The 18,609-nt window shown below is 40.4% G+C and overlaps 2 protein-coding genes across 2 annotated transcripts; both read left to right on the forward strand.

The window, feature by feature from the left end:
• Positions 1 to 22: 22 nt before the first annotated feature.
• LOC146516774 (putative RNA-binding protein Luc7-like 1) lies at positions 23 to 7,751 on the forward strand. The gene is made up of 10 exons (XM_085164263.1): positions 23 to 626; positions 1,106 to 1,200; positions 2,066 to 2,164; positions 3,524 to 3,634; positions 3,755 to 3,898; positions 4,604 to 4,780; positions 5,119 to 5,303; positions 5,386 to 5,415; positions 5,805 to 5,960; positions 6,629 to 7,751. The coding sequence occupies exons 1-10, from the start codon at positions 566 to 568 to the stop codon at positions 6,864 to 6,866; spliced, it is 1,296 nt and encodes a 431-aa protein (XP_085020389.1). The 5' UTR covers positions 23 to 565; the 3' UTR covers positions 6,867 to 7,751.
• Positions 7,752 to 7,826: 75 nt separating this feature from the next.
• On the forward strand, positions 7,827 to 18,250 carry cenpm (centromere protein M). Its single transcript, XM_085164267.1, has 6 exons — positions 7,827 to 9,897; positions 12,272 to 12,348; positions 12,813 to 12,911; positions 13,797 to 13,876; positions 14,142 to 14,233; positions 14,788 to 18,250. Exons 1-6 carry the CDS (start codon positions 9,751 to 9,753, stop codon positions 14,935 to 14,937), a joined length of 645 nt encoding a protein of 214 aa, XP_085020393.1. The 5' UTR covers positions 7,827 to 9,750; the 3' UTR covers positions 14,938 to 18,250.
• Positions 18,251 to 18,609: the final 359 nt, after the last annotated feature.

Consider the following 18,609-nt stretch of genomic DNA (forward strand, 5'->3'; position numbering starts at 1 on the left):
GATATGTAACGTCACCAAACAAGCCCGCGAGGCTGACTGCAGCACTTCCTTCGCCGCTGCACTAGAGCGCGCTCCGCGGGGACGCGCATGGAGGGGGAATAGGAAGAAGGAAGACAGGACGCTGAACAAACTTGATAACTTCTAGCTGACTCGCTAGAAATCTGTCTGTGTGGCAGTGGAACTGGTTACTTATTTCTGTGTAGATTTTGTTAGCTAACAAAGGCCCCGTCTAAATTCAGTCACCGTTGTCTCAACTCACCACACGACCCGACCGGCGGACCCGGGCAGCAGTTTTCAAACAGACGTTGCACTTGCTCGGCCGACCCGAAGCCATCCAACGTCACAAAGTCACATTTATTTGCTTTTGTTGAAGTGCAGGGATAACCAGTACATTGAAGTAACGCTGTACACAAGCAGCTCGCTGGTTAAAGGCTCGGAGTCTTCCTCTTGGTGGGAAAACTTATCCGCGGTCGGTGCTGTTGGAGGAAGAGACGAGGCCTTGCAGTTGAGGAGGCTGCATGTGTTGAAGACCGCTGCTGGCGACGTTATCTGAGCACTCGTAAACATGTCGGCCCAGGCACAGATGCGAGCGATGCTGGACCAGCTCATGGGGACGGGGAGAGACGGTGAGAGGGGCCTCGCTGTGTTTGAGATTGGTTACTTACAAAATCAGCAGCGTGTATGACTGTTGCTAGCATTAGCCGACAAGCTAACCAGCATACTTTATGGTGACAGTGCGGCATGCTTTACAAATCATGCTAACTAGCCGGCTAGCTACCTGTTGTATTTAACTTTGCTTGACAAGTTAGGTTGTCGCACACATCTGTTACAAAACCAATCCAAAACAAACATTATGTCGGCATTTTATTTGGCTCATAGTCATGTGTTCATTTTTTCTTCCCTCCATTTCCTCCCTAGTTTTTTTATTATTATTTTTTAACCACGAGGAGTTTTATCGGACACGTTTACTGTACCTGGATGCTACAGTGGTTAGAGATGTATGACTTAATCCGTCACAGGTGCGGGCTAATAACCCAGTATGATAGTAAAATACTGTACTTTGCATGAACGCCTGCTTTTCTGGTTTCCTTCTTTTTTTGTAAAGGTGACACCATGCGGCAGAGAATCAAATTCACAGATGAGCGAGTCTGCAAAAGTCACCTCTTGGATTCATGTCCTCATGACATCCTCTCAGGCACCGTGAGTATCGTGTTTACGCACGCCTGAACACACAGAGGAGAGCTGTATCATATTTACACACAGCCGTATAATATACACAGTAAATACAGTCACACACACAAGGCTGACAGGAAATGTATGGAGAGCTTAGATGTGTTTGAGCTCTACTTTATTGTCAATGGGTTTGAAATGAAATAACTTTTATATATATGGGAAATAAACACACATCCAAACATACTAATAAGCATTTCTATTTTTACTGATCCACTCTACTAGAACAGCTTTGCATAACACACTAGCTAGCGCACAGTTTCACTTTCTAAAACATGCTGCTTTATCTTCCTCACAAGGCCAACGACTCTGAGGTGAGCTTTTTCTCTGATTGGCTGCTGAAAAAAAGGCTGGTTTGGTTTCATTTAAAACTGTATTTAAACATTCAAATGTATTAGTGGGGATGTGGCCTGAGAGTCATAGACTTTGTTTTAATAACAAATATGAGTTGGGATTAGAGACAGATTGTGAGATAGATTCATTTTACCCCTCTGATGATGTGTTGTTGCTTTTATTCATTGACTTATCCTCTTACTTTCTGTTCCTTAACCTCGACTGGACTGGACTCAAAAAGACTCTTCTGAAGTTGAACATTCAGAGCACTGAATATAAACAGACAGTTTGAATAGTGTATATAGAAATCATCAGACCTGTGTTAGCTTTGCCTCAAGTTAAAGGGTATCACATTTGTATTCTTCAGTGTGATGTCAGTGAAAATTCTTGTGTCCAGAACATTTTATCTTGTAGCTTTTTTGTTCTTCTTCAGATTTTGGGCTAAAACGTACTAGTAAAATGAGGCAGTCAGCTAACATCATTGTCATCTTGATTCCTGTAGAGAATGGACCTGGGAGAGTGCATGAAAGTGCATGACTTGGCACTCCGAGCTGATTACGAGATTGCCTCTAAGGAGCAGGAATACTTCTTTGAACTTGATGTAAGTTGTACGCCCACACCCACAAAGATATTCTCTTGAATGTCTACATCTACTTTGATTGCTGAGACTTTTCTCAAGAAAGTTAGTTTCAAGCTCTACCTAAAGGACTGTTCAGAAACACACAGAAATACACACTACTAGTCAGAAGGTAGGACACACTCATTTGTTCATATGAGTGTAAGTTTGGACACAGTAAGTTTTCCTGTGTCCAAACTTACTGGAATGTCCTAACACAGAAAAACTAATTCTGGTTGAAGAATAATTATGTATTTAATTTTAACTCAGGATCATCATAGTTTGTGATCAAGAGGGTTATTAGTGAAAGACGTTAATCAATATTTTTGCACACTTCAAATGTACTTTCCTTCACATTTGCAAAAAATGCCTCTAGCATTACCAGGGGTTCTGTAGAGGTTATTCATCAAATCACTCATAAAATTTGTTTGTGTGGTCTATGTATTACAGACTCGTGGACTTCAGAGTAACAAGTTATGTCACTTCGGTTTTCATGCATTTATTGAACATAGGAACTCACTGAGTAAAGTTAACCCTTGAATTGTAACTCAAGCCTCTTTTAGCAGCATCAGTCACCATTGGTCTTTTGATGACTGTCTTGTTGCGTCACTGTCTTTGCTAAGCTTCAGGCCATGGTCTGCCGCCCTGACATTTCCCAGTAAAATTTCCTAATACCAATGTAAATGTATAGTTCCTCAATTGGTGCTCAAGCCCTGGTGTAGCAAAGCAGAATCAAACCACTATGCTCCACAATTTTGTAGTCTGCTGTCTTTAGCTTATCTTTTTTGTGGACTGATGTCCGACGTAGCTTTTCCAGAAGTCATTAGCAAAAAGTTCACTTACTTTTCCCAGTACTGAAGTATATATTTTAAGTCACTGTGTTTTTTGTGGACATTAAAGTAAAACTTTGTGTTTTTGTCATTTTGACTTGGCTGAAGATGAAACCATATTTGAATAATCAAATCAGTAATCCTGGTAATTCCAAAGGATTGAGAAGCTTCTTTTTTTTTCCATTAACACAGTTCACAACATCCTTGCTTACAAGGCTACTTTGATGTCATAGAATAGCCTGGAAGGTGGTAAATTAGTCCAGACCACATTAAGATGTCAATGAGAAGGCATCCCTCTCTCCAGGCTTATCAAACGTATGGTGTAAGTGCTGCTATTAAGCTTTAAACAACTGCTTAAGATGAGAGCAGGAAATGTATGGAAACTGAATGTTTTATAGCCGCGTTTGTAAACTCACTTCATAGCAGGTACAGACTAATTAGTTCAGCCACTGTTAAATATTCTTGAGAATCCTGTAATATAATATTTCTCGGTTATTTCTGTATTTTTTCTCAGGCCGCTGAACACCTTCAGTCTTTCATTGCTGACTGTGACCGCAGAACTGAGCTGGCCAAGAAAAGACTAGCAGAAACACAGGATGAGATCAGCGCTGAAGTGGCTGCAAAGGTGACGCACTGTTGACATTTTTAGCTCTAATTATCACAAGAAGAGTCTACACACTGCCTAAAAACTATGAGCTTAGCATTCTTTCTTTTTTTTTTTCTTTTTGTTTCCTGTCATGAAAAGGCTGAACGTGTCCACGAGCTTAACGAAGAGATCGGGAAGCTGCTGGCCCGGGCAGAGCAGCTGGGAGGCGAGGGGAATGTAGAAGAGGCCCAGCAGCTGCTGGAAAAAGTGGAGAAGACCCGGGCATTAAAGAAGGAAGCAGAGGTTAGAAATGTGTTACCTATCTAAGTGGTAAGATGTTTGCAGCCACATGAGAGGTGCAGTTTCTGTTTACTGTTCTCGAGCACATTTGCTCACCAGCCCCACTCACAGTTACTCTACTTATGTGTCCGTGCCTGAGTAAACACCAGTTTGTTTCACCACCTCAACTCCTGTCACACCTGGTCTCTCTTTCATGCCATTTACTTGTGAAAATTTTGTGATTTTTAATGCTTTTTGTGGCACCGTTGGGGAAGTAAATGACACACTGTTCTCTCAGTTGTTAATAACTTAAGAAATAAAGTGGTTTTGGGATTGGGGATCTGTCCTGTGGCGATCACACTACATGTATACTGTGCCTGACTCCAACAGCACCGGACTAGGGCACAGTCACAGCAAACACACTAGTTAAGTGAACCAGACTATGGGGGTTTGGATGCACTCGTAGATGGAACAGATGGCCTAGTCTGTTTACACCATAGATGAAGGTTAAATGTGTGGTTTAATGACAGCGAGTTCATGGTTCATGCCAGTGTTAACTTGCCTGTCTGAGTAGAGCAGCTTCGCACTCTTCACAAAGTAACAGAACTCATATTGGACACACATTTTATCAGCTCCCAATCTGTAGCTTGCATAATAGGTCAGAATAATGAGATACAGGTTGAACAATTTTTATTCTGCTCCTTATAACCATAACATTTGTGACTGCAGGATATTTACCGGAACTCAATGCCTGCCTCAAGCTTTCAACAGCAAAAACTGCGAGTGTGTGAGGTGTGCTCTGCCTACTTGGGTCTCCATGACAATGACCGTCGCCTGGCTGACCACTTTGGGGGGAAGCTGCACCTCGGTTTTATTGAAATCCGTGAGAAGCTTGAAAAGCTAAGGGTAAGGATGTTCTGGAGCAGGTCTATGGTACTATATGCATGAGCATTGATTAGTACCACAAATGTATCTGTACAGTGTTATACAAACTACAGTTAAAGAGGCAGTATGCTCAGCTGTATCCAATTTAGTCATTTAATTTATACAACACTTTTCCAAATAAAGCTTCAAAGTGACAAGAAACACGTTAGGAATCAAATCGAAAACAAGAAGAATTAATTTGCACGTCAAACAAGTTTGATCAGTTCAGAAAGTCATAAGATGTGAGGGATAAGAACAGATTTGGGCGTTTGTCTCCCTGTTAGGCCTGTTGACTTCATTCATTTATTTTTTTAATCCAGAAAGCTGTTATCGAGAAACAAGAAAGAATGCGCACGAGGCGGCGAGAGGAACGTGAAAGAGAAGATGAAAGAGAGCGACAGTGGGAGCTGGAGAGGGAGCGGGAGAAAGAACGGGAAAGGGAGCGAGAGAGAGAAAGACAGCGGGAACGAGAGCGAGAGTGGGAGAGAGAAAGGGACCGAAGGAGGTGAATGATCAGAATCTGTCGTTACTGTGAAACGGTTTCAAGTCATCGTGAAACTGAAATGTCTTTGTCTTTTTTTTTTAAGGTCAAGATCTAGGAGTGGAGACCGATACAGGTATGCAAGCATCACTGTATAAGTTTGTTTTTCCCAGGTTGGCAAGGCGACTTGTAATTTCACACAATATAAAGCCGAATGGTGCGGTATCTGTAAATACACGCAGTGGGGTTGTTAATGCCATCACCAAAAATACACAAATATGCCACAAAAATACTAAAACCTCTGCTTTCCTGGTAAAAGAGCAGAGAGGAAAACGGCAAATTCTTGCATTTAGTGACGTATACTTCTCGTGCAGGATGTCATTTACAAGACAAAATGCTTCCGAATTCCTACAAAGTCTTTATCTAAATCTATAGCACACATCAGTACAGCCAACCCTTTTTTTTTTTTTAGACATAAACAATATCCTTTTCTTTTTTTTCCCCTGCTGAAAATGATTTATCCAGGGATGGAGGCAGTTCGTCCTCTCATCGTTCAAGGCGCCACCGCTCCTCTCGCTCCAGAGAAGAAGGTGGGGAACGGGATCGGGAGAGGGAGAGGAAACATCGACACAAGGATAGACATCGCTCACGCTCCCACTCACACAGACGCAAAAAGAAAAGGTGCAGATTTTATTCATCACTGAAACTTGCAGAAATCTGCATCACGACCAGTGTGGCGTAACATTCATCTGAATGGAAACTATTTAAAATTTACCTTTTAAGTGATTCTTTTAAATGAATACTACAAGTACTGGAGCTTTACACACTGTTGCACATATTTATAACATCTATTCATTATATATAGTAATATGTATATGGATATAAGGTGCTTGATCATTTTTCCTCTTGGATTATAGATCATTTTGACATTCAGAAATCATAGACGGTATTTAAAAGATGGACATAGCCACTGCAACGTCAACCAGTGGTTTGTCCTAGAAGTATGAGAATATTATCCTAGTTCCCATTGCATTTATTACCTGAGTAAACAAAAAGCTGATGAGTTTAAGGTCTCGGCTGCTAGTTTCAGTTCTTAAAGAATAGACAATGATACGTATTTGGTAAAATATGATCCCTATTAGTCATAAATAAGGGAAAATGTGGTACATTCTGATTGACAAGTAGCTACTTTGTGCAAAACCTCTTGGTTTTGTGGTCACATGTTTAAAATTCAATGTAACCAGCCAAATATTACCAACCATCTTCCTAACCATGGACCTTTCTTCAGCATTTTCATTCCATAGCAGACGTCAGTGATTGTTTTGTTTTTTCTCTCTCTCACTTTTCAGATCCTCCAAGGACAGATCATCTCACACCCGCGACAGAGAGCGCTCAGTGTCTCAGGAGAGATGGAGGGAGGGTGCAGGAGATGGATGGCGTGGCGACAGAGCAGATTACAGAGACTGGGAGGACAGGGAGAGGTCCACCTCTCCAGACATGGCCAGGGAAAAGGAACGAGAGAGATCCGTGTCGTGCGAACGGGACCGACGGTCCAGCTCGGAAGAGCGAGAGTCCGGGGAGATATGAACAGCAGGGGGCGCCTCCAAAGAGTTTAATTTGGATATATTATTTAGTAAAAAACATAATAAGAGCATGGAGAGATGTGAGCCTGCTGGTGCAAGTGTGTGCGCTTGTGTTGACTTTGTATACGTGTTCATGTTGAAAACGGGACATGTATATTAGGTGGGGTGGTGGTCGGTGGTGGTGGTCACAGAAACATGCAAACCAGTTTTATAAGAGTGAGGCAAGGCTGATCTGGAAGCAGTGTAGTCGTCATTTTTCATGTCATGTCAATGGTCCTGTGTACAGTTACTTTCACACTGATGAGGGGAAGAGTGGTGAGAAGACGGCACCCCTGCTTTAAGTCCATTTTTATTTTACTCACACAAAGTGCTGTATTTTTTTATCCTTAGTTTAATGTTAATACAGTTTATCCCGTTCCCTTAGGAACCTCCGTTTCAGTAGCACGTTCGGTCTTGATAATGTGGCGTGGCCCTTGCAGTAATGCTTGAAATGAGGTGTGAATGACTGAAGGCACTTCTCATGGTTGTGTTTTACTTGCTGCCTTCAAGCCATGACAATCTCATTTCACAGATTTGACATGCATTGGTTAAGATGCCGTGATGAGCTTGTACTTTGAATATAAACTCACTCACTCTCACCCACCCAAAAGATGTCATCCGAGTATTTCTCCCTAGACCAGGAGGTATATAAATTATGTGAATATTTGACTTTGACACTTTTCAGACCGGGGAGGGGGGTCAACTTTGCTGTGCCACCATTAATTGAATGATTTTGTATTTATTTTATTTTTTGGCTTCCATTCAAACAAAAAATGTTATCCAGATTTCTCTCTAACTTGTCTCCTGCTTTTTACAGCTGCATCAGATTAAACCCACCTTGGCAGCAAAAGTTGTGGTTGGAGTGCAACAGTTTTTTGTTGTTGTTGTTTTTGTTTTTTAAGCTTTGGGGGGGGGGGGGGGGGGGGGGGGGTTGGTACCTCAGTTATAGTCAGACACGTTTTTAACATTATACAAATAGGTTTCTATTTTTTTCCCTACTATCATGGAATGAAAGAAATGTAGTTCAGTTAATCACAGCTTCCTGATGATGTTGCCTAAGGGTGAAGAAGGTTGTGGCAGAGCTGTTGTGTTGGTTTTCAGTGAATTGTAATTCCATGTGTATGAAACAAATCACCCAAAAATGCTGTCTTCTTATATAGAGACATTACTGAAAACCACATACACACTCCGCCCACGTCATTAGGTACACCTGTTCAGCTACTAATTAGTCAATCACAGCAGCAACTAGGTCCATTTAGACATAAAGACAGGTTCAAGCTGACCATCAAAATGGGCGGTGGTTTAGGTATATTGGGGATGGTTGTTGGTGTCAGATGGGCCGGTCTGTATATTTCAAAATATTTCACTGATGATTTAGTGGGATTTTCCACACTGCCATCTAGGGTTTACACAGAATGGTCTGAAAAAGAGAAAATATCCAGTAAGTTGATGTTCTCTGGTTGGAAATATTTTCTTGATTCTAGATGTGAGAGGAGAACGGCTGATAGGAAGGCGCCAATAACTCAAATAACTCGTAACAACCGAGTTATGGAGAAGCTCATCTTTGAATTTGCAGTACGTTGAACCTTGAAGCAGATTGGCTGTGGCAGCAAAAGACCCCACCCCACTCCTGTCAGCAATTTGCAGGAGAAACCATAAGATTGGAAAAATGTTGACTTCTCTGATGATTCTCATTTTCTGCTGTGAGATGTGGGTGGTAGGGTTGGAATTGGGCTTAAAACATGAAAGCATTTATCTAGTCTTGTCCATATGAAAGGTTCAGGATGCTGAGACTTGGGTGTTGTAATGGGGATATTTTCTTGGCACACCTGACCATCTGAATGTTGCTTAAACACCACATACTGAGTATTGCTGCTCAATTACACAGATTTTTTTATGACCACAGTGTACCCGGCTTCTGATGGATATTTCAAATGGCCTCCACGGTCACCATCTGGCAAATTTGCAACAACCTTGTGATGATTTCCTGTTAATATGAATCAAAATCTGAGGAATCTTTCTGGCACTTTGTTGAATCTACGCCTTGATGAATTAAGGCAGTTCTGTGGGCAAAAGAGGGTCCAGCCTGGTGCTAGCAAGATTTACCTAATAAAATTGCCAGTGATTATGCGGTAATGGTTATTAGAAGACAAAACATAATCATGCCTATGGATTCATGTAACACTGAGTATGAATCCATACAACTTCACACTCACCATGTCTAAACATTTGCCTGGTGCTGTTCGTAAAGATGGATGCCCTAGCTCCACTTCCTCATGCAAAAGTGAAGCCAAATTTTTCAGGTAACGGGACCTGCTTTTGGTGGTGGAAAAGATAGCAGGAAAACGTTGGAAAAGTCTGAGCTTTACAGTTTTGATGATCTTTGCCGCAGGTTGTACTTAGACTGAAGGATTTAAAGTAAGATATTAAAATATGAATAACTATGTAGATATATTTAAAATTGTACACATTACAGGTATGGAAGGTACACGTTTCTTTCTGTCATGACGTTGCATGACAGTTATGAGGAAATTAAAATCAGAGTGAGAACTACATAAAATGCAAAAAACAAGGTATCGTCTTCACTAAAACATTCATATACTGTTGCTGAATCAAAGCATGCTGTATATTCTTTGTTGTAAATACCTATATATTGTATATACGTATATATACTGTCAAGTTCCCGTTTATATGCGATGAATGTATGAATAGTAACCAGTTGTATAGTAGCTGATCTAATTTGAATGTGAGGTAGGTCCACGCTTGCCAAAGGTGCATGACTCCCGGCGGCCTGTAGGTGGCAGAAGAAAACAGCCAATGAAGATTGGTATACGTCATGACGCCAGACCATGCGCCAGACGCATGTTTGGAAAAGAAGCGCGAGAGAAAGAAATGTCCGCCCCGGGTTTGTTTACAAAACTTTATCAAGTTTAGCGAGGATGTCGTTGTTGAAGCCTTTTAGTAAACTCCCTGGTCTGAACACAGCGAACATCTTGGTGAGTTGTTCACTTTAAGAAATAAAATTTTAAAAAGAAAAGGCAAATATCGAGCTGTGTGCTGTGACTGTAGCTGTTTTCAGGACGAGCTAACGGCTGACTGGATGTGTTTTTTATTGGGAGATATCTAGTCGTAAATATCCCAGATATATGGTCGTCAGCTTGGACTAGCAAAATCACATTTAAGCTTTAAATAAAGACAAATATCACTGTATCAGGAAGAGGTTTTTACACAGTCTAGCAGCTGTTTGGCGTCGTCGGTGTTGTGTGGATAAATCTTGACTTTTCTGTAGATCTACCTAACAAACACTATCTCAACGTTTTTTTAATACTTTTATTCTATAACACCCACAACCAGAGGCGTTTCCAATTCAGTCGGGAGGAGGGGGGGGAGGGGATCCCAAGCCCAGATAAAAGGGGAGGGTTGTGTCAGGAAGCGTACAAAATCTTGCCAACCCAAACAAACATGCGGGTCATCAAGAATGATCTTTCCATACCGGGATGACAGCGACTGCCTGCGGTGCTGGTGGAAACCGTGCTACTGTAAGACAAAGGAAAAGGAAAGGCGTGTTTAGAGACAGGAAGAAGGAAGGAAAGGCGTGAGAAGGACTTAAGGAAAAGAAGGATTGTGGATGTGCACAGGATTGGTGTGACAGGGAGGATGCTAAGGATAGTGTGAGATGAGGGCAGATGATCTGCTGTGGTGACCCCTGAAGTGAGCAGCAGAAGAAGAACTAGAGGCAGGATTTTTTTTGTTATTTGTTTCAGGGGAACCTTCAGAATATTTTCTCTTAAGTAAATACTAGGGCCAGCTGATATATAACCTCAAAATTATATCGCAATATTTCAAGGAAATTTATAATAACGGTATTATTACAATATTGAAAAAAGTACTGAACAATATTTTATTTACTGCAGGCAAAAGATTTGTTAGCGCGAACAAATATGAAGGGTATCTTACATCCACCTGGCAGACTACCTGGTTCAGGGTGTGAATCCATTGCCAGCAGCAACATAGAGTAATAGTGACACACAGCAGAAGTCAAATGTAAGCACAAAAGTAGCCTAGGTAGTATTTTCCCCGGAAATTTTAAGCAAACAAAACATTCTAACAACAGTTAAACTAAAATAACCCTTACAACACTGTCACATAAATAAAAATATATTCTCGCTGGAATGTTGCATCTTAGGTGCAGTTGCATAAACCTGTACTTTACCACTAATTTCTATCCAACACATGCTCTTTGTGTCATATGGAGTGCAGTGCTCCAGCGATGCCCTTGTTTAAAATTGGTCACACTTCACCAGCTGTTAGTATCTCCTCCTTGCACACCTACATATCCCGGTTGTCCTCAATGGTGTGTTTGTGCCTGAAGAAACAATGTTGTAGCTTCCATCTTCAGCTAGAATAGTTTTTGTGCGTATTTGGCAAATCATTGTGCTTTTATTTTGTAGTATCTTTCACTAGGTCTTCACCAGAGGCATACATCTTGTTGTCCACATTAGGGAGGATAAACCCATGACATAACTATATCAGTGACATTTTTTTATATCATATGAAAATTTGTATTATAACAGACGATTTGATACACCACGTTCCCAATAAATACAGAGGAGAAAATTGTTGCAGAAACATTGAGTATGATTTTCAGGCTGTTGCAGCAGCACACATGCTATTAAAAATGGCACGACACAGGAGATGAAATATTTTTATACTGAAAATTGTTAAAATCTTACTCGTGCATTCGTATAAATGAACAAAAATATAATTGAAGGTACAAGTAGTCATTATACAGAAGCTATCCAGCCATTCATTTTCTTTAACCACTTTAACCAACCCATCACTCCACTGTTATGTGTCTTTAAATACATTAAATTATTTTGTGCACATACCCCTTGACACAACTCTAACAAAATGCGAAGAATCCATTCATATTTTCCAAAATAGAGCGTTTGCTTCCATTTTGTGGTTCAGGGCTGCTTCAGGAGGTCAGATGATTATTGATAACGGGCTTTAAGTATCTGTCCTTGCAACAGCTGAAAACAGATGTTGGATAAATTGCTCATCTCTGGCCAGTAGGTGGCGCAGAGGGTGGTCCTTTTATTTTCCATAGCCTCTCACTGTAACTACAGTCAAATTAGATCACAGTCTGTATAAATTAATATTTTTCAGAATGTTTTATTGCATTGTAATATATGATTTTATCATCATAAATCTCTATATGAGCAAAAGCGGCAACATCTTTGAACTGTGACTGCAAAATGTTTCTTCTTTCAGGTTTAAGAGATTATTTTTTATTTTTTTTAACCTGCGGAACGGTGTAAAGTGGGATCATCAGGTTTTGTGCTGACTGCTAGTTTTTGTTTCCTGCAGCTGGTGGAGAGTGAGGAGCAATTTCAGCAGAGTTTAGCAGATGTTCTGGTGGAGGAGACTAGTGTCACCGTGAACGTGTGAGTAAAGCTCGCTTCAAACCCTCAAACTGCTGAAGTCTGCTATCTGTCAGGGGAAAGTGGCTGCAGCACACAAATGGAAACAGAGTCTGCCATCCTCACAACGAAACAAGATTTGTTTTCTACCATCAGTCGCATTTATGTTTAAACAGTATGACTTTAGACGTTTATTTAGTAACAAAATATTTTTTATAATCAATAACAAACAAGTAGATATGTACTTGGGAAAAGGACTTTTGTACTACTCAGACTGCAATGTCATAACAGGTTTCCAGCTGGTAATGTAATGTTGACTTTATGATTAAATAATTGTGCAATTCTGACTGGGGAACTCGTACGTGATGCTGCACTGTTATTCTGCAGCTGCAGCGAATTACTCAGTTATGCAATGACTTTGAGATGTGTGAAGACCACCTGAGGTGGGTGAGAGTCCCATTATTGTCATCGCTTTTTGTACTTAACAGGAGACTAGCTAAGAGCCTTCCTTTGCCCATGGAGAATGATGAGAGCCGTCCCAGAATAGACTTGGTTGTGTTCATCATCAACCTAACCTCAGAGCTCAGGTAACTTTCAAATCCATCCATCGATTTTCAGCTTATTCATTTCATGGTTGCGAGGGTGCTGGAGCCAATCCCAGCTGTCATGGGGTACACCCTCACCAATCTGTTATAGGGCAAACACAGAGAGACAAAGAGCCATTCACACTCACACTCACCTAAGCCAGGACTGTGGGAAGAAGTCGGTGCAAACTCCACAGTCCGCGGAGGCCTGATCCAGGGGTACCCTCCTTTTGTCTGATTTCAGTGAGTGTCTATTGAAAGGGAACCTGAACTTGTTCCTAGTCACCAAGATGAAAAAATACATACATGTCCAGATGCAATTTGTTGTACTGGCCACCTGAACACACAGGTTCTGCTTCATATAACAGCTTTGTTTTTGTGTTGTTCTTACTTAATTGTTACGAGAGTGAGATGTCATTTTTAAACCACACAAATTGCCACAAACCAGCCCAGAGACTTTATTTTTCTAGTGTGTTCTGGGACTGCCCTGGGGCCTCCTTCCAGTAGGACCCAAAACGCCTCATCTAGGAGGTGCCCAGGTGGTTTGGGCATCCTAGGCAGATGCCATGATCACCATGGTGTTGATGATCACAATGATTCACTCTGACTATCAACAGCTCATTCTGGTGCCACTCAGTCCTCTTCAATACAAGATCTCCAGTACTTAAAACTCCGCCTTACTTGAAGCGTCACCTTCACCCAAACTGAGCACTAAACCTCAGATTTTGAGGTTTCATGAAGGAGAAACTTGATGTCATCATGCAGAAACAAGATCCCGATGCCTCTGACATACGTTGTCCAAAATATTTTATATTTTAAGTTAAAAACAAGTTCGAACATGATACGATGTAGCAGTGCTTTATTCTGTTTTGTTTTATTTTGTTGTAGTTTCCAGTCAGCAGAAACGTCCCTGAAATATTTGGACCCGGGATATTTCCTTGGAAAAGTTTGCTTCATGGTTACGAATGGTATGGCAACGGTTAAAATCCTTTTATGTGTTTTTCTTTTTGTCTTGTTTTGTTTTATGTTTTGTTTTTTCCCCAGTCCCTTGATTCACAGGAAGGAGGGAAAAAAATAAGCTGAGATTAAATCAAGGAGAAATTGTCTACCACTGTTTACATTTTACTTCACCGTTGAACACCACCCACAACACATATTGTTGTACTTTCAGCCTTTTTTGTGTCTGACCAGCTGACCTTTTATGCTTCTCTTTCATGCTTCTCTTTCTTGTAGCTCGTAACGCTTCCGCCCCCGCTGAGCGCCTGGATGCTGTCAGGAAGCTGGCTGCGTCGCTCCACTGTCCCCTGTTGTTTGCGGAGGATCAGGTTTGTAGCAGTCTGGGTCACAAACACTGAAGATGTTTTAAGTCGTGTGTGAAATCCGAATCTAGCCCTTCACACATTTAATCTGAATGCATGTCAGTATATGTTCTCAGTAAACCTTTACCTTGCACACTGTCACATGTTGTGTTTCTTGAACACATTTCTTGTTGAAATGTATGCAGAACAAAATTACAGCTTTGTTATCTTTGCATAAGGATTTATTTGGCTTTATTAAACATCCAGTACTTGTTGTAGTCATCGTTTTCAGGCTTGTGAAACAGCTTCTGGCTGTTTGTCTTTTTTTCTTTTTTCTTCAGCAGTATGATGGCTAAGCAACTTTTTTGTTGACTGATTCATAAAGCTGAAGTTGCACAGAGGGAAAAGCCTGAAATTGAACTCAGAAGGGAAAGCTGTTTGTGTGCGTGTGTTGTGTAGCTCAGCATCGCTGTAGTTTAGAGGGTTGTGCGCTGTTCTTGACAATAAAACATCAAATGTAATTTTTGTGTCTTTTTGCGTTTCCTAAAAAGCCATCCCGTGTAATCTTTCCTTCCCTACAGACTCCAGATGGAGTGGCCAGTGCTACAGAGAGGCTGCTGACTATCCTCAAGGTGGCCGCCGGCCTCGTTCCCATTGCCACTGCTCTCTACGTGTCTAACCTGACTCGGTGCACGCTTCCCCTGGACATCGATCAGCCAAGCTTTGATTAGGTCCTCTGACTGATTCCTTTAAAGTGATAACTTCCTCTACTTTATCATGTTTATATTTATTTGTAGAAGTTGTTAATGTCGACAGTTACACGTCTGCTTTTTCAAATAAATGTTACCAGGTGTATATAATGATCCATTACATTATGTTTTACATGAACAGTGCTGTGAAAAACACTCCAAGTACACCCTACAATTCAATATCGTAGAACCACCTTGGCAGCAGGAACTAATTGCTTCTCATATGACTTTATCAAAGTGTCACATCGTTGTGGACGACTTTCAGCCCACTCGTCTTTACAACGTTGTGACAGTTCATTGAAGTTTGCGGCATTTGTTTACAGCAGCTCTCTTAAAGTCCCACCTCAGCATGTCATTTCGGGTTGAGATCTGGACTTTGACTGGACCATTGCAACAGCTTGATTCTTTTCCAGACATTCTGCTGTAAATTTGCTACTGTCCACGACCCACTTCCAGCCAAGCTTTAGTTATCAAACAGATGGCATCACATTTGACTCGACTTGATGTTCAAGGAAGTTCATGGTCAACTCAATGACTGCAAGATTCCAGGGTCCAAATCATCACCCCTCCCCCACCGTGCTGATTTGCTGCGTTTGGATTTCTCCCACCATGGTGCTGGTGCTGTGCATTATTGCCAAACATCTCTACTTTGGTGTCATCTGTCCAAAGAACGTTGCTTGTGGTTTGTTCAGATGGAACTTTGCAAACCTAAACTGTGCGGCAAACTATGCTTATTCACCCTATTTCTAATTGTACCTTAACATTTAACATGCTAACTGAGGTCTGTAGAGTCTGAGATGTAGATGAGTGTTTGTTTATTTTTTCTGACCTTGGGATGAATTTGCTGGGTTGTCCAATCCTGGGAAGATTGTTGTTAACAAACAGCTGAATACTCCAAATCTACAAAGTGCCAGAGCTTCTGCTTTTATAGTGGTGGTCACACTTGCTTATGATCTATTAATCAAGTGCACCCGTTTGGCTGCAAATTCCCCCGATTCCATTGGAATCAGCAGTTCTACTTAGTTTTTCACAGAGTACAAGATCCTGGGAAAACTTTTTCTGGTTCATGACCGTATATGAAGCAGTAAGCGTTAAAGGGTTGAACATAATTTTTAAAAATTTCCATGTAAATACTCTTCAGTGGGCTTTATATGATTGTTTGGAGTTTCATTACATTAATACCATGTTTTTAATTAGGTTCTCAAAAAAAGTTGTGAACTGGAGGCAAAATTTGAATCCTTCCAGTGCACAAATAAATCCAACTAAAATAAATAATGAATAAAACAGTCCAACAGTTTTAAATCAAGTAAAACCCACATCTTGTTTCTTCATATTTTGCTACAAATATGGCAAATAGGTGTAAATACAGAAAAAAAAGTCAAAAACAGAGTTTAAATCATTCTAACCGGTTTTAAAGTCAGTATTTGGTATGACCATCTTTATTCTCCAAGACAGTCTGAACTCTCTTAGGCAAGCTTTCTTGTCATTTCTTGAATTAACAAAAAGTTGATTGTGTTCATCTGGATATAGCGTTTTCAGCGGGAGAAACATTTCATCACTCATCCAAGTGACTTCTGCGCGCTACGTCCATGAACAGATTCAACTTTTTTTAGATTTCTTACCTGGTTGGTTGAGCATTGATCAAGACATGTCTTCATTCAGGATCATTTTTCTATGTTTCTTAAGGGACGATCAAAGCTCTTCTTTAGATGTTGGCTGCCTTTTGTTCTGCTCTCTATCAGGAGAATCCTACACTGCTTCAGACTCTGGGGAGGCCAATCCATGACTGATGGTGTTGTAGTGTTTTGCCAATAAGACAGTTTCCAGATGGTTTTGTATGGTGGATCGAAACCTGATGATACTTTTCTGCTTTACTATCATGTGTTCATAATTCCCAAGACCCCAGCACCACCGACTGAACCGCAGCTCTAAACCATGTCAGAGCCTCCATACTTACTCCACACGCTCATAATGATTTCAACCAAAAATATCACAACTGGATTGTCACTCCTAAAGACCTGTTGTTGCCGATTTTAGTTTCCTGATGAGATATTGTCAGCAGCCTGCTGGGCGGGCAGGCAGGCAACGTGGACACCCAAGATTGTGAATGTGATAACTCAAGAATGAAGCAATGTAGGACTTTCTAATTGATAATAGACTTAAAACGGGTGTAAGATGCCAATTATCGAAGTAAAAAATACTAGAAAGTCTGACTCCATGCAAGAAAAAATGAAGGGTCTCTATTTTGGAAATAAAAGACTTCCATATATAAATGAAAATGGCAATAATACTAAATTATAAAAGCAGAATGATGATTTCAATTCTGTGTCCCAGCATGAATAGCCATTACCAGAACCAAGCTGCCTAAAATAAAGGTGGTATTTACCTTGGACCAATGTTCCCTCTAATTTTTCATGTGTCTGAGCGAACACACAAACTCCCTGAGCGATCCCTTGGACCACTGTGAGCAACAGCAGACGTGTGCACTGTGGTCACGCCACCATCGAATCCATCCAAGTTACATGGTTTATTAAAATAATCAAATTACAGCATTTACATTTATGTTAGACACTTTTAATTAACTGCTTTATCCCACTTACAATGAAATTTTAAAAAAAAAAATCTTGTTCATGACCTGTGCAGTATGTTAACACTATTGGAAGTAAAAATAACTTGAACTCCAATTTTGAAAACACAACTTTCTTTCTTTCTTTTTTTTTTTTTTTTATAAAGCTCTGACTTGTATTATGAGTCTGTGGTCTGGGAGAGAGTCCTGTAACTCTCTGTCTGCAAAATGCAGTATATAATGACCAATGCTGGGCAATTAATTATATAGTTACTTCTTCAAAAAAGTAACTGAGTTATGCAAAGAAAGTTTTTTGCAGCTGTTTAACTAAAATTCAGCCAATGCATTTTTTAAAATAAACATTTCAAACTATTTACAGAACAATCAGCTGTTCTGCATCAAATTTGATGCCACACAAATTATTTGTGCCACTCCAAAAAATAATTTCTGTCCACTATGAGATAAAGGAGAACAACAGCCTGATACCTGCAGGCCTGACAACAGGAGATATATCACTCCTGTAACACCTGTAACATTCAGCAGTCGCCTCATTGTTCTGACACACACAACAAATCTATTGACTACACTGCACACTAACTACACAAGATTCACTCCTAACCCCCCGCCCTTCCTAAACAACTAAATGCCATGTTGCCATATCATTTTATGATTGGTCGACATGGTACATTTTTCCACCAATAGGAAAGAGTGGGGGGTTTTTGGTTTTAATCACAGGTGCTTTCGAGCGTTTTTCTTATAAAACACCGTTTTTTACCATTTCAGTAAATATAAACAACGACAGCATTCAGGAAGAAATCCAAACATTGCATATATTTTTATCATAACTCTGGTTTTAGTGACCTATCAACACAATTTAAAAACTGGTATAAAGTCCACACTTTTTCCTTCAATTGTTCCGTCTGTCCTGCTCAGGGTTTTAATAGTTTTGCAATTTTCATTCGTTTTTATTTTTATTTAGTTTTGACTTCAGATTTTCAATTTTATATCAGTTTTAATTAGTTTTTACCAATTGTTTGCTAGTTTAGTTTTTATTTTTTTGAAAATCCTTAGTTTCAGTTTAGTTTTGA

Source organism: Neolamprologus multifasciatus, chromosome 6, assembly GCF_963576455.1.
Source record: "Neolamprologus multifasciatus chromosome 6, fNeoMul1.2, whole genome shotgun sequence".
Taxonomy (NCBI): domain Eukaryota; kingdom Metazoa; phylum Chordata; class Actinopteri; order Cichliformes; family Cichlidae; genus Neolamprologus; species Neolamprologus multifasciatus.